Genomic DNA, 16,091 nt, shown 5'->3' with positions numbered 1-16,091 from the left:
TTAGGAATCTTAGGGAGTAGGAGAGGAAAGGAAGGAGCCAGTGAGGGAAAGAAAGGTGTAGTCACAGAGGTAAGAAAAGATATAAGATAATATTGAGTATTGGAACCCAAAAAGAGCTTTTCCAGGAGGAATAGTCACAAATAATTGAGTGTAAAGGACTGCAGTGTGCCCAGAAGAACCTGGTTAGCTTGAATTGGTTATAAATCTAGTTGGCATAGTTTATATTTCTAGTTGCCACTGAATTCTTGTTTTTGGTGATTTGGCTCGTAAGTCATTTGCTGATGATAAGATTAAAGGGGCTCTCCAGTTCTTCGGCTTTGAGTATCTCTCATTGTGAGTTTTCCAGGAAGGTTGGGACTGATCAGACAGAAGTGGCCTGGGGATGGCTTTTCAACTTCTTTGTCACTCTTGGTGCTTCCCCTGTGGTTTTTCTATGTTCTGTGCATTATGAAACTAGCTTGTATACTTACTTTGTTTGTGCCAGTATCAGGGTGTTAGGGAAGAGTATTATGTATACCTCTTACTGCTGAAATATATGAAATAAGATCCATGAATTAGGAAACAAAAACATTCACTTGTCAGATTGACTGTCTCTCTCTCTTTTTTGGCTCCAGCTGGAAATAAAAGCCTATGGTGTTGAAATTTAGTTCTTACGAACAGGAAGAATTAGGAAATTGGGGGAAAGGAAGAACTTGTGGAAAAATATTATTGCCTATTCTATCCGAAATTGACTTAAAGTGTGATGAAGTCAACCAAGACAATTCTAGTAAATCTAGTTTTATGTGGTGAGGAGTTACCCTGTCTGTTGATTGAACATAAGAGGTTCTGAGAGAAATGCTTTTGGAGGAGAGTGTGGGATTTAGGGATTTTATGTCAAGGTTAAAGATAGCCAGGCCAGGAAGAAAAAAACATTAACAGGGTATTTCTGCCTCACCATGGTGGAATGGTACTAAAAAAATTGGCTTTGCTTCTGAGCTCCAACATTGGCCTGCTCTGTGACCTTGCATAAGTCATTTAACTATTTTCAACCTGTTTCCTCATCTATAAAATGATGAGAGTAGATTAAATGCTCCCTCCCATCTATAAAAATGTTTATGACTAAGGTAATGAAATGTTTGACTCCCAACTCACTCTGTGTCTAAAGTCATGGGGGATCAATTTTATATTGCTTGGAAATAAGGACAAAACATTTTATGAGGTTAGAAATCTTGCATTATTCAGAGGATTTAGTTGACCTTCCTTTAGAAACACAGCTGTCATTGTCAGAAGTGTAACCTGAGATGTTAAATCCAAGAAAGCTTCTGACGTCTGTAGTACTTTTCGTACCAGAAATTTCAAGTCTTACTTAAAAAATTCAGGATGGATGAGGAAGTCACTACTAAGGGAAATGGTTTCCTGCTCTGTGCCTCCTGGTTTGTGCCCAGATGCTTAAGATAGCTACTCTTATTGTCTAAGTGCTTTTCCTTATTCTTTATTCTTGAATATTTTTTATTCCTTAAAAGCCCTTCCTGATTCTTTAATCACTAAAAACAGAGCTTTTAGAGGGGTAGAAGAGGTGACAGGCTTGTCGTGATGTTCTTTTGTTTAAGACGATGATACTTGTAAAGAGGGTGGAAGAATACAAATTACTTTTCATGTGCATTGGTGCTGTATCAAATAAAAGGAAGAAATAAAGGTTAGAGACATTTCTCAACTCAAGTTTGAATCTGTGTCTGGGATTTTTTTGAATCTGCCTATGAAACTTAACACCTGCTGCAGTTGACACAGAGCACGTACAGTATTAAATGTGAGTCTTTTCAGCCAACCTTTCTTAGCTTGGCTTGATAAGGAGGATAGTGACTTGGGTTCTGTGTGTTTTGACCTTAAATCATATAAATTTATAAGTTATTCTGTAGAGGGAATAACTCTAAAATGTTTTGTTTTCAAATGGTTCTCATTTAGACAAATCTCAAACAGCTACTTTAGTTACTTCTAAATTTTGTAGTTACATTTAGTTTTATCTCATTTTGGCATTTTTTTCCAGTGCAGAACTTAAATGTTTCTATCATGTTTTTTTAGGAGTATGATTGTGAATACTGGGTTTCAGAATCTAACTTCAGCAACAAAGTAGCAAATCTGTAGATGTCTTTGAGTCTAACAAAAGAACTTATTTTAAAAATTATTGTATAGTCACTTCTTGATTTATTTTAATTGATCAGAATGAGACAATTTAGGGCATGGTGGCTCATGCCTGTAATCCCAGCACTTTGGAAAGCTGAAGTGGGCAGGTTGTTTTAGCCCAGGAGTTTGAGACCAACCTGGACAACATATGGGGAAACGCGTCTTTGCAAAAAAAAAAAAAAAATTAGCCCCACCTGTAGTCCCAACTCCTTGGGAGGCTGAGGTGGGCTTGAGCCTGGGACGGGGAGGTTGCAGTGAGCTGTGATCAAGCCACTGCACTCCAACCTGGGCGACAGAGGGAGACCTTGTCTCAAAAATAAAAAAAACAATTCATAAGTTCTTTAATATAGAGTTTTTTCTTCCTCTGTATTTAATATATTTTTCTTTCAAATTATTTTCCAAAGATTGAATGAGAATTGGCTTAAAGACTGGAGAAAGAGGCATCCCAGGTACACATGAGGTGTCAGGATAGGATACTTAACCGGGGACAAATTTTAAAATGTATCTAAATCTGTCAAGGGATGTATATGTATGGATGATGTCATGTTAACTCAGTTTGAACTGTTCTGCAGTAACTTTTAATTACCTGTAATAGTTTATGCAGATGTACTCATCCATTGTCATGGGTTTTTACAAATTATAATCAAATTGTTACCAGCCAAAACTTGTGTTTAGGTTGTTTATGGAACACACATGGTATATAGTGCTTCTTGACTCACAGAGGGTTGCTTTGGTTCCCAGGCTAGATAGAATACAGTGGTGTGATCGTAGTTCACTGCAGCCTAGAATTCCTGGGCTCAAACGATCATGTCATCTCAGCCTCCCTAGTTGCTAGGAGTACAGATGTGTGCCACTACGATCTGCTAATATTTGTATTTTTTGTCAAGACTGGGTCTTGCTGTATTGCCCAGGCTGGTTTTAAACACCTGGCCTCAAGTGAGCTTCCCCACTCAGCCTCCCAAAGTGCTGGGATTACAGGTGTGGACCACGCAAGCCCTGCCCACTTTGATAGTATTACTGGAGAATACTAAGTTAGTTATGTTAGGGTTTATAACTGTAAAAAGAGCTTGGTTGGAAAAGGGCTATTTTAGAGTTAAATTTCAGCAAATTTCCTTGGATTTTTTTCGCTTGGATTTAGATGTGATGGAACATATATATGAAAAGATTTTTGAAGAGCTATGTTAAATATACCATTTGTTAACATTTTTAGTTAGTTGCAGGAGGTAGAGCCTATGTATGTTAAATAAATTACCCCAAGAGTTATGTAGTTTACTGTTTTCTGTTCTCAAAAGTATCTTTAAAATAAAGATTATGTTGGCTTTAATTCTGTCTGTATAAATGTCTTGTTCTCCTGTCCAAATAATAAGTGAAAGAATTTATAGTATGTGGAGTGGATAAGGGGAAAGAATTTTCAGCCTTATTGAAATGTGAGTCTGCTAAATTAACAGGCATTTGTAAGAATAACTAGTTATCAAAATATTTGAATATAAACTTTGAAAATAGATTTTAAAAATAAGGTTGAATCTAGTACTGAGGATAGAAGGGAGGAGTGGACAATAATCCACTTGTCCCTGTTTTATGAGAAGTAAATAAGATGATTACTTTCTAGATAAAGTGTAAAACAGCCTGTGTTGGTATTTTTCCCCCAAGGCGTTTGGGCTTGGGGTGTTTCTTTTTCTGTAATTTTTTTTTTTCCTTTTCTTTTGAGATGGGATCTGGTTCTGTCACCCAGACAGGAGTGCAGTGGCGTGATCTCAGCTCTCTATAGCCTCTACCTCCTCAGTTCAAGGGATCCTCCTGCTTCAGCCTTCCAAGTAGCTGGGAATACACATAAGCACCACCACACCTGGCTAATTTTTGTATTTTTTTGTAGAGATGAGGTTTTGCTGTGTTGTCTAAGCTGATCTCAAACTCCTGGACTCCAGGGTCCACCCCACTTGTCCTCCTGCAGTGCTGGGATTACAGGCATGAGCCATGATGCCTAGCCTTTTTCTGTAATTTTCTATTTTTGTTTGTATTCATCTAAGAGGCATTTCTGTCACCTTTATTCAGATCTATCTGTCACAGAGGTGCCCAGCTATGCCAAAAGCACTAAAAGTCTAGTCTGACACATGTTAACAGTGCAGAGTCTTGGCTGAAATGGGGAACCACCAGAAGAGGGCAGGCAGCTCTATGCCCTGGTGCTCTTAAAGTGAAAACGTTGATGCAGGAAAGTAGAGGCACCTTGGAATTGCCAGTACCTCTAAAGGGATTCTTGTTTAGTGGAGAACATGAAACTGGAATGAAACTAGTCCTAACTAGTTGACACTGCTGAATTCCTGCCAGAGGACAAGGGGACCATGGGATTGAGCCCTTTTCATTTGCTGAATACCAGAACTAGATCAGTTATAGCTTACCAGCTCTTTGAAAGGCTTTCTGGAGTTTTCAGTTGGTGGTTTTATATTTTTATTTTAAGATCTTAGCAAAGCAATGTCTCAAGATGGCGCTTCTCAGTTCCAAGAAGTCATTCGGCAAGAGCTAGAATTATCTGTGAAGAAGGAACTAGAAAAAATACTCACCACAGCATCATCACATGAGTTTGAGGTAAGGTCTCTACAGTGGTTTTTTTTTGCTTCATCTGTCTTCATGCCGAGTTGCTGACAATGATAATGATCATCATCCAGCCTCAAATAAACACAAGATGTAAGATGACATCAAAAACAAATAATTAGAATTGCTTAACAACTAAAGGCTTTTAACGTTTGTCCTTCATAAATCCATCATCTTTTCTTCATTTAAAAGAATCAGAAACAAATTATACTGTACTTTATTTGTTCTATGTTTTGATATCATTGGGTAGAGAAATGGATAACTGTTCAGTTGGAATTGAGAGAAGTTAATGTTTTGAGGCAAGCTGTGTTTTATTTCTTTTTGTTCTTAGTGAAGATTAATTTTCATTTAGAAGTAGAGAAAGATATTGGTAAGTAAGTGTAGTGGCCAGGTACAGTGGCTCATACCTGTAATCCCAGCACTTTGGGAAGCTGAGGCAGGAAGATTGCTTGAGCTCATGCCATGCATGATGGTGTGTGCCTGCAGTCCCAGCTACTGGGGAGGCTGAGGTGGGAGGGTTGGCTTAAGCCTGGGAGGTGGAGGTTGCAGTGAGCCAAGATTGCACCATTACCCTCTAGCCTGGATAACAGAGCAAGACTCTGTCTCCAAAAAACAAACAAACAGTGTGTGTGTGTGTGTGTGTGTGTGTATTTTATTTTTGCCAGTTGGAATTCCCATTAAACAAATGGGGTTTTGTTGTTGTTGTTATTGTTGTTGTTGAGACAGGGTCTCACTCTGTCACCCAGGCTGGAGTGCAGTGGCACAGTCTCCACTCACTGCAGCCTCGACTTCCTGGGCTCTAGTGATCCTCCCACCTTGGCCCTCGAGTAGGTGAGAGTACAGGCACATGCCACCATACCTGGCTAATTTTTGTAATTTTCTGTAGACACAAGTTTTTGCCATGTTGCTCAGGCTGGTCTTAAACTCCTAAGCTCAAGTGATCAGCCGGCCTGAGCCTCCCAAAGTGCTGGGATTATAGGCGTGCACCAACCATCTCCAGCCTCTATTAGCTTTGAAGGTGTAAAAAAGTCTCTTCTCTCCTCCTTATCCTAATGGTATAAGAATTTCATTTGAAGATATTTTAAATGTATAACTTGTCTCTGTCTTGATGTTTTTATTAAATATTAAGCATTCTTCAGGTTGTAACAATGACTTCTATTTTCGCAGCACACTAAAAAAGACCTGGATGGATTTCGGAAGCTATTTCATCGATTTTTGCAAGAAAAGGGGCCTTCTGTGGATTGGGGAAAAATCCAGAGACCTCCAGAAGATTCGGTAAGTTTTAGATAAAATGTAGGAAAATTTAGGGTAATTGTGGACATTGATTTAACTTAGGAGGGTTGAGGACATGTAACAATCATCATGTGAGACAAGACAGGAGTTGCTTTGAATTCTCTGACCTCTCACGCTGAAACTGTGGAGACAGCCTTTGACTCCTTTCCCTTCTTTTGGACCTCTCAGATAATAGTGTAATCTCCCTGTAGCAGTACCCAGTATCCCTAGATATGAAACGACTCTTTTGCAAAGTACCCAGTATACCGTAAGAGCTTCATTTACCTTGTTTCTTCCTTCTCTCTCCTAAATCATTTGATTTCTCATTGTCCATAGGGTCATCAATGCTTAGCCAGATCTTAAAGCTCTCTTCTTGCTTTCAACCCATCTTTATAACCTTATTTTCCACCTGCCTTATGTGAACCAGCCTAGCATTATCTTTACACACATTGTATTCCCTTGCTTCTGGACTTCTGCATATGCCTTTTCTCAGAATGCCAGGGTCTCTTTTGTCAAAATCTCACTTATTCTTGGAGACTCAATTCAATGCCTGGATGTCTGTCATAGGCCTCTAGCAGAAAGCTGCACTGTGGTGGAGGTATAGAGTAGTATAATATTGGAAGTTCAAATCCTAACTCTGCTGCTTATGAGCTTTGTGTAAAATGATAATAATACCAAGTACTTTATATACTTCACAGGGTTGTTTTGAAGTTTTATTAATTTATGTGGAAATATGTTAAACCTTGAAGCATTTTGCAAATGTTAGGGTTTTTTTGTACCATCATGTGGCACTTAGCCAGCCTAATTAGTCGTAAGTGTTTGTATGTGTGTTGTCTTTCATACTAGATCCAGAAGCCAGGAGTTTGTGTGTCCTGAGCAAATACTTGTTGAATGGATGATCCAAACAAAGTAATTGTCTAAGAATTTTGTTAACACATTGGCTTTCTTCCTTGTCCTTTCAGCACTTTGGACCCCTGCTGCTTTTGGCACATTTCACTGCAGGTAGAAAAGACTTGATAGAGTGGAATAATTATATGCAGATAATTTTTTAATCTGTCTATAATCTTACAAAATCTAATATTGGTTTAAAAACTGGGCTGTTTACAGCAGGAGTATGGCAAACTATTGCTTGAAGGCCACCTGTGTTTATAAAGTGTTTTCGAAATATTGCTTCACTCATTAATTTATATACTACCTGTGGTAGTTTAAGCTAATGGAATCCCTCTTATTTTTTCCTAATGAGAAAATTCTATATATATAGTACCTAGTTGGAAGTACTTTTATTTGCATATGTGAAAAATGTCTTGCAGTTCTTAAACTTTAAAAAATTTTTAATTACATTCATACTATAAATAAGCTAAAAAAGAAAATAAGCTAAAAAATAAAAATCTCAATTCTTCACTTTGAGGAGTCTCTTATTTGTGATGTTAAAGCTAAAATTCTTCTTGCCTGTAATGCTTAACAATTACAACATGAATTTTTTTTTTTAGGATCTGATGTTTTGGTCTTTGATTTCCTTGGCCCTAGTGAATGAATTGTGATTTATTTTTCTACTTTTAAGTAGTAGATTTAATAGTATTTTCTCCCAAGAAAGAGTTAGAAGAGAATTCTTCTGGGTAGGTATGTTGTTTAAGAAAATAAGTAGGTATAAATTCAGTCAGATTTGTAAAAATGTTTGGGATCAGCCTAAAATTATAATTAATTTAGGCGCTATTTATTTCCCCGCCTTGTAACACTTACAACTTTTGCTTAGGAATTATCCTAATTTAAGTAACCTAACTTATATAATTTGTGATGGACTGGGGTATAAAAGTATAGTTTCTTTTTTTTTTTTTTGGAGACAAAGTGTCATTCTGTCACCCAAGCTGGAGTACAATGGCATGATCAATAGAGGCTCATTGCAGCCTCTATTTCCCTGGGTTTGTGATCCTCCCACCTCAGCCTCCTGGGTAGCTGGGACCACAGGCATGCACCAACATGTCTGGCTAATTTTTGTATTGTGTGTGTGTGTGTGTGTGTGTGTGTGTGTGTGTGTGGAGATTGGGTTTCACCATGTTGCCCAGGCTGGTCACAAGCAATCTGCCCACCTTGGCCTCCCAAAATGCTGGGATTACAAACATGAACCACTGTGCCTGACAGTGGTTTTGGTCTTAATTCTTGCTTGCAGACCTGGGAATTTTTTGTTCCATACTATACAAACTTTTTGGTGATAGAGCCTACTTGAAGGAAGGCACACAGATTTATTATGTTCTCTCTATATATCTATATCTATGTGTCTATCTATCTATGTATTTTTTTTTTTCGAGATGGAGTATTGCTCTGTCGCCCAGGCTGGAGTGCAGTGGCACGATCTCGGCTCACTGCAACCTCCACTGCCCTTGTTCAAGCGATTCCCTTGCCTCAGCCTTCTGAGTAGCTGGGACTACGTGCGTGCCACCCATGCCTTGCTAATTTTTTTTTTGTATTAGAGATGGGGTTTCACCACGTTGGCCAAGGTGGTCTCAATCTCCTGACCTGGTGATCTGCCCGCCTCGGCCTCCCAAAGTGCTGAGATTACAGGCATAAGCCACCGTGCCTGGCTGTGTTTGGTATATTTTAAGGTTCAAGATTCAGTTTTTTTTCAGAGGAGAAATCTTTCTTTTGTACTTTGAGAGATCATGATGTATAGTAGGGATTCCTGAAGTAGGGATTAGAGGGTGGAGAAGGAAGGAGTAGAAGAATCAGAATCACCTTGGGATTTTTTTTCAATTCAATGCTACCCTACCCCATTCCCAAGAAAGTTCTGATAAATTCTTTCAGGAGGCTATGCCCACGTAGTGAACCATAGTTACTGATAGTAATACAGAATTGATATAGGACAAAAGAATAGAAATATAAAATAAATTCTAGATGTAATATGATTTTATGCAGTCTTTTTCTGTTTCTAAAAGTGTAAGTCTTCATTAAAAGTGTCTTTATTTTGAAGCCTAAGTTTTAAGCTTCTTCAGAAAGTGTACTTGCAATCCCATATGCCCTTAATATTGAAAATTTTGGAATGCAGAGGCAAAAGTAAGTTTGCTCTTCAACTATGTCACGAGTTTCTTGAGGGCACAAATGTGTTTCTATATATAGTATACATGTTACCAGCTTCTGCAGATTGTTCTGAGAATACAAATCATGGGTTAATGTTTGTTCACCTTGGTTCTCCTGGACACCACCTTCTGGCCTCCTCTTCCCACTCTCCTCTTTCCCAAAGGTTTTCTTTCTCGGGTCTAAGATTATATAGAGATCAATTTTCCTTTCAAAATGTAATTTTTAAAAGTGAACATAGGTCTTTTTTTTTTTTTTAATGGAGTTGATATTTTATCTTCCTAGGTAAAAAGAAATTACTGTGGAAGAACAGCCGTTTAGAGTGACATTTCTCATTCAGCCTTATATCAAAGATGTACACATAAACATTGTTATACCAGTGTGTCTGTGTTTTTGTACATGGGTTGACAATTACCAGAGTCAGCCACCTGGTTTGTAAGTAAAGTTTTATTGGAACACAACCACATATTCATTTTCGTACTGTCTCTAACTGTTGTTTTGCAATAATGGCAGAGTTGAATAGTTGGAGTGGAGACAGTATGGCCTGTAAAATCTAAAATATTTATTATCTAGCCTATTTACTGACCCCATTTTAGTGTATGTATTCTCAGAACATATTTAGTAACTTTCTTTATTTCTTTGGCCCTCAGAAAACAGACCTCATTTGCCTTTGTTAATTCAGATGATCACTTTTAATTTTTATCTTTATTTTTTATTTTCTTTTAGAAATGAGCTCTTGTTCTGTCATTCAGGCTGGAGTGCAGTGGCTCAATCATAGCTCACTACACTCTCGAACTCCTGGGCTCAAGGGGTCCTCCTTCCTCGGCCTTCTGAGTAGCTGGGACTACAGGCACGTGCCACCAGGCTTGGCTAATTTTTTTTTTTTTTTTTTTTTTTTTTTTTGGCCAAGCTTACATGTTGGGAATGGAGAGGGATGAGAAGTAGATGAGAGTTGTGAGAAAGCATGGGGCCTGTTCAAGAAGGTATTAGGTTCTCTTGAGCCCTAACTTAAAATCTGTTAGTCACGTGGCTGGCACTGACTTCTAGTGGTGATGTATTTTTATTTCTATACAAAGTATTTTCTAAAGACGGCTTTTTCACCAGCATGGAAAACTTAGTGAGATCTAGCCTCTACAATTTTTTTTTTTTAAATTGGCTGTGCCTCATGGCATGTGCCTTTAGTTCCAGCTTCTTGGAAGGCTGAGGTAGGAAGATCACTTGAGCACAGAAGTTTCAGGCTACACTAAGCTATGATCCCGCCAGTGGACTCCAGCATGGGCAACAGAGTGAGATCCGGTCTCAAAAAAAAACCCCAAAAAACAAAAACAAAAATGACTTCTTCATTTCCATATTCTACAGGATCAAAAGGGTGAAGTATGTTTGTGAATGGGGAGGAGTTACATAGGGTCATAGAGTAGAGAATTGGCATGAAGAGAATATCAGTGTTGTATTTAGCTCCAGTGGGTTTTTATCTGGTTCCATAAAATTGCTTAGAGTTTTTTTTACTTTTAGTCTATGAATACAAAAACATTAAAATGTATGTTTGTTTAAATTATAAGGAATTCTGAGCAAGTTATAGTTTATATGTGCAGTGTACGATACATAGCAATTTTTTTTCCTGAAGGTGAACCATAGTACTCTGTGCATTTAAGTTGCACATTAAAAAAAACAAACAAAACAAAAAAAAAAAAACCTTGAAATTCTGGCCAAGCATCTGACATGGTATGCCATAGGATGATTTGCTTCGAGCATGTGAAGATTTCCCAGCTGCAGCTAACCAAATAGTAATGCCATTAGAGACTTGTTTTGTATGTATGTAGAGATACACACACAAATGAGATCAAAAAGTATCCCACAAAACAGAATTAGTGGCATTTAAAGAAAAGGCTCTTAGGACGTGGCTGAATACCAAAGAGTCTCATCATTTCTTTGACATAAAATTTTAAAATGGTCATATACAGAAATACTAATCTAAGCAAACATATTAAGACTAATTCAGTAAATATTGCCAAAGCTTCAACTTTTGATTTCATAATGAATTGAACAGTTTTTGAATTTCCTTCGAGATTACTTTCCTTCACGTTCCTTTGTGTACAGGACTTTCAGGAATAGGGACCTGATAAAGGAACTGACAGTGAGCCCATGATTCTTAATTCCATTCTAGTTACACGTCTGTAATCCACTTTAGAAATAGCAATAGTGATAGTAATAGTACATGGAACTTTAATGGCAGTTACATATTTGATTTGAGAGACTCCAGGTATTATTATTGGACCAGGGTCTCTAACTACCACCTTTGTGTCCAAAGTAGAGAACAGTCCAGTCCAACAGAGTTGAATCCATTAGAAAAATCAAGAGTGTAGGTATAAGTGGTAATACTGCTATTTGAACATTGGCAGTCCCTCCAATTCCAATTCCCACCCCACAAAGAGTCTTTTTGAACCTCAGCTCATATGTCACAGGGCTAGTGATAACTGATAAAGAAAATTTTGGTATTATACTCCCTAAGTGTACCTTGTACCTTGGAATGAAAAATTATATATACATTTTTGGAGATAGTGTCTACCTCTATTCCCCAATCTGTAGTGCAGCAGTGGCATGCTTATACTCACTGTGGTCTCAAACTCCTGAGCTCAAGCAACCCTTCTGCCACAGCCTCCTGAGGAGCTAGAACTACAGGCATGTGTCATTATGGCTGGCTAGCTGTAAAAAACTTTTTGTAGAGAACTGGGTCTTGCTGTGTTGTCCAGACTGGTCTCAAACTCCTGGCCTCCCCAAAGTGCTGAGAGCACAGGCATGAGTGACCATGCCAGGCCCCATTATTTTTATTTAATATAAATATTGGGGGAATCTTTATGTAAAATGGGATGGGTGGCCCATGTCTATTCCTTTTCTTTTCTGCCATAACATCTCTTACTTGGGGGATTTTCTACTAATTTATTTTCTTTGCTCTAGATCAGACAGCTGACACTTCACTTATCACATTGTATAGCTAAGGTGAAATTAGAATGTTTATGCCAGACATCTCAACTTGGGTGTTCTTTGTAGGAATTGCAGTCCTTTTATAGATTTCTTAAAATTACAGGTGAAATTTTGTGTAACTGTACATTTTTTTTAGAGTACATTACCTGACTTTGATTAGATTTTCAAAGGGGGTTCATGACCTGTAAAGGTTATAGGAACTACTGTCTTAGGATCTCATTCAAGACACATTTATCAGGTACCTTCTCTCTGTGAGGCACTAGTTGGATGCTGGTGCTAAGATATCAAAATAAGTCTTGATCTCTTTTCAGAATTTTGGCCCCATGTTTGTGGAGGAAATGGGTCCAGAAACAGCTAACTACAGAACAATTAGATATCTGTAGGGTGCTGTAGAAGCATCTTACTGGCCTGAGGCTCAAGAAAGACTTTCTGGCATTAGGGTAGACTCCTAGGGTAACTGAGGCAAGATTTCCCCAAGGGTGGCAGGTTGACCAAAGAGAAAAAAGCTTTGAAAGTTGTTGGTGTCTAATGAACTTAATAGCATGTATTTGTTCTCTGGTGGTAGAGCATATGGTGGATGGGTCTCCTGCTCTATGTCTGGAGCTAGAAGAAAGGCCCTGAGAGCCAGATGCTGAGTCTGCTTTGCCTGCCACTGAGGCTGCCCCTGTTCCAGGCTGAGATCCTCCCTCTTCTCTTGGTGGGTTGCACTGGGGAGGTATCAGAAACTTCAATTTCCATTTAAGGGAGAGAAGATGGAACAAAATTTTAAAGCCATGCTTCATTATATAACTCAGAGTTGGTTTCAATTTTTCAACATTATAAAACGTCAACCCAATTAGTTAGTTAGAAGATGCTTCTTGTTTTTGTTTGTCATTATGTCATTGTAATAAACAAACCTCATAAGGTTAATGAGAATTTTAGCTGTTAATAGCTTTAGGGTTCCTCCCCTCCCCCTGCTTAGTGTACATTTTTATGAGTACTCATAGTCATGTAACTGCCACCACAATCAGTATACAACTTTTCCATCATCTCCAACAGTTTTCTTGTGCCCATTTGAAATGGACTTCTTTATAGGGTTTCCCTTAAACACACAAGCTAAGGAGATCTTGCCTTTTTCTTCATTTACACATCCAAAAAAGAGCCTCCTGTTTTTTTAATAGAACTTTGTTTTTAGAGCCTCTGGTCTTATCCCCCTTCCCACCTTCATTTTTCTCTGGGGCTGTTACAACAATGTGAATTACATAATTAAACTACCAGAATAGGGTAGTTGCAGTGACTCATGCCTGTAATCGTAGCACTTTATGGGAGGCCGAGGCAGGTGGAACTACTGAGGTCAGGAGTTTGAGACTAGCCTGGCTAACATGGTGAAACCCCAGATTAGCCGGGTGTGGTTGCAGGCGCCTATAACACCAGCTACTTGGGAGGCTGAGACAGGAGAACCTCTTGAACCTGGGGGGCGGAGGTTGTAGTGAGCCAAGATTGTGTCACTTCACTCCAGCCTGGGTAAAAGAGCAAAACTCAGTCCCCTCCCCTCAAAAAAACACACAAAAAAACAAAGAAGACTACCAGTGTACTTTACACAGCTTTACTCATAGGCTACTCAGTACCTCAGAGTTTAAGGCTCGTATACCGCATAACCAGGATGACGTAAGAGGCTGCGGTTTTATTTTTTAGGCATTTAAGATTATTAGTTATTCTGAAATTTCTCTTGCCCACAGGTAGGCTAACAAGAAGGGAGTTACAAGATGATTTTAGTGAAGAGCTAGTCCTTTACTAAGGACTTTACTGGAACAGGTTGTGACCTAAGCAGGTTGGTGTTTGGACCTCCCATTTCTGTTAGCATTCCTTTCCAGCTCCCTGAGTCATCTACCTTTGTCCTTTTTAATTCATACCAAAGTAGAATGTTCTTTGAAAACTATCTCATTAGCTGATAAGGATATGGATCAGATGCCCCCACATAATTGACTAATTTTATGACTTGAGCTGACTTCTACAAAAAGGTGATGAATATACATACCTGTTTGTGTTTGAATTTTTTAAACCATCTGTATATCACTTTTACCTTTTATACTTCAAAAATACTCAGAAGTCTTTGAACTTCTTAAAATTTCTATAAAAATTCTAGATTACAGTAAGGTTTAGGGAGCAGTTGGTATCTTCTCTTCATAGGTACCATTTCCTTTGTAGGATCATTTGCCATCTATAACCACAGTGTTTTACTTATTTCTTGTTTTTGTCATCTGGGTTTTCTGCCAATTCTTTTATTGTCATCTCTTCTCTAGTTTTCCAGGTTTCAGGTACACAATTGGGTGCATTATAATTTTACATCTCTTCAGCATTTTGGAAATTGCTACAGTTTTTAATGAAAGGACAGTAGTTACAGGGGTTTGAGAGGCAAATATATCAAGATTAAGAAATAAAATGTTGTAAGTAGTGTAAGTAGGTTAACACATGAGCAATGAATAATTGAGAAGGAACTTACAATGTTTTAAAATCAACTTTTAATTTTAGAATAGTTTGATTTACGAAAAAGTTGCAAAGATACACTGTTTTTAACTAGAAACATTACAAAACTATCCAAGCTAATTTGTTATCTGTATCTCATTTTTAAACTTCCTGTTGAGTCAAAAGAAGCACAAGGTAATTACTAAGAGTTCTGATGGAATTTTTCTTTCAAGGTCAAAAGTGAAAATATATAAAAGATAGCTGAGAAGAAACATGGATGTGCCAGGAGACTACCTATGACTAGACTAAATATGGAAAGAAGTAGAATTAGGCCATTAAATACAGATTTCTATTTATAGATAGGCTTGTTTAAGACAGGTGTCTTCATTGTATATACTCCTAATGCCAACAGCAGATTGGAAAATATTCTCTTATTTCAAAAGAACATGAAATACCACTTCAAAGGGGTTTTTTGTTTGTTTGTTTTTTAACTGAAGTGAAGCTTTAAGCATTTTTCATTAAAAAAAAAATTTTTAAAGCTATGTATGCAAAGTTCTATGTATGCAAATCATTCTGTATTTAATGATTATTGCTGCCAATAGTTGGGTTCTCATATGTCAGGCATTGTGCTGAATCCTTTATGTTTGTGATTTCATTTTATATTTACAACAGACCTGAAAGATAGGTACTATCATTATGGTCATTTTACAAAAAAGGAAACTCAAGTTCAGAGTAAGTTGCCTTAATGAAGGGGCTCTGACGAACCAGGTAGATAGGCCCCAAGACCTGGTTCTTTGGTATCCTGTAGTAACAATAAGGAGCACATCCCTATCTTTATCTCTAGTGAACAGAATGTAGCATACTTTATGTGCCTATTAACAACAGTAGTAATAACAGTAGCAACAAACATTTATTCAGCACTAATGTGCTAAGCATTGTTCTCAACTCTTCTACATGTATTATCTTACATGATACTCAGATAACTCTAAAACCTCACTATTACCCTTTTTTCATGATGGAAGACACAGAAGAGGCTGAGAGGGATTGAGTTATTCACACACGTTTCCTTAGCTAATCAGGCAGAATTTAGGCCCATGTCTACCCGAGCCCACATTCCTAATCAGTATGATATACTGTAGAACACTCATCAGTTGCTACCATGTTTGAAAGAAACTTGAAAGTCTTTAAAGTATGGCCTTTCCTTCAGTTCGGGATCTTTCCTTGAGTAGAGCTATTGAGTAGGCTCCATTCCTTCCTTTAGAGCCTGAAATACCCTCACTTCTCTTTCAAGTTCTTCCCACGATACATTTAACAAATACTTGTTGAATAGCTACTGTGTGATAGGCCCTGGGCACTGAGATACAAGTGAACAAGACAGTCAAGGGCCTAATCCTCATAGAGCTCTATTCTAGTGGGAGAGATAAAACATTAAATTCATAAGTAAATGAAATCATTTAGAAGACTAGAATTTCCCATCACTGCTCTTCTGGCCAAGTTTACCCCCAACAATCACATCTCCCTGTCTGAAGTCCTTTTTTCTGGTTTATCTGTAGTCACTATGTGAGGCTATCGAA

At 38.0% G+C, this 16,091-nt stretch overlaps 1 protein-coding gene across 4 annotated transcripts in view; it reads left to right on the top strand.

Moving 5' to 3' along the window:
* The window catches only part of UGP2 (UDP-glucose pyrophosphorylase 2), a 55,133-nt gene that overhangs the window by 12,197 nt on the left and 26,845 nt on the right, over positions 1 to 16,091 (top strand). For 3 of the 4 annotated variants that reach the window (XM_003922697.4, XM_010333546.3, XM_010333547.2), the window contains exons 2-3: positions 4,616 to 4,743; positions 5,917 to 6,024. The exons of the other annotated variant lie outside the window; for it this stretch is intronic. In XM_003922697.4, coding sequence (XP_003922746.1) covers positions 4,630 to 4,743; positions 5,917 to 6,024 — 222 coding nt within the window. In that variant the 5' untranslated portion in view covers positions 4,616 to 4,629. The remainder of the gene's footprint in view (positions 1 to 4,615; positions 4,744 to 5,916; positions 6,025 to 16,091) is intronic. 4 annotated transcript variants of the gene reach the window in all.

The sequence above is a fragment of the Saimiri boliviensis genome, chromosome 1, assembly GCF_048565385.1.
Source record: "Saimiri boliviensis isolate mSaiBol1 chromosome 1, mSaiBol1.pri, whole genome shotgun sequence".
NCBI classification, from domain to species: domain Eukaryota; kingdom Metazoa; phylum Chordata; class Mammalia; order Primates; family Cebidae; genus Saimiri; species Saimiri boliviensis.
Note: the sequence above shows the minus strand (reverse complement) of the source record. Positions and strands in the feature narration are given on the sequence as shown.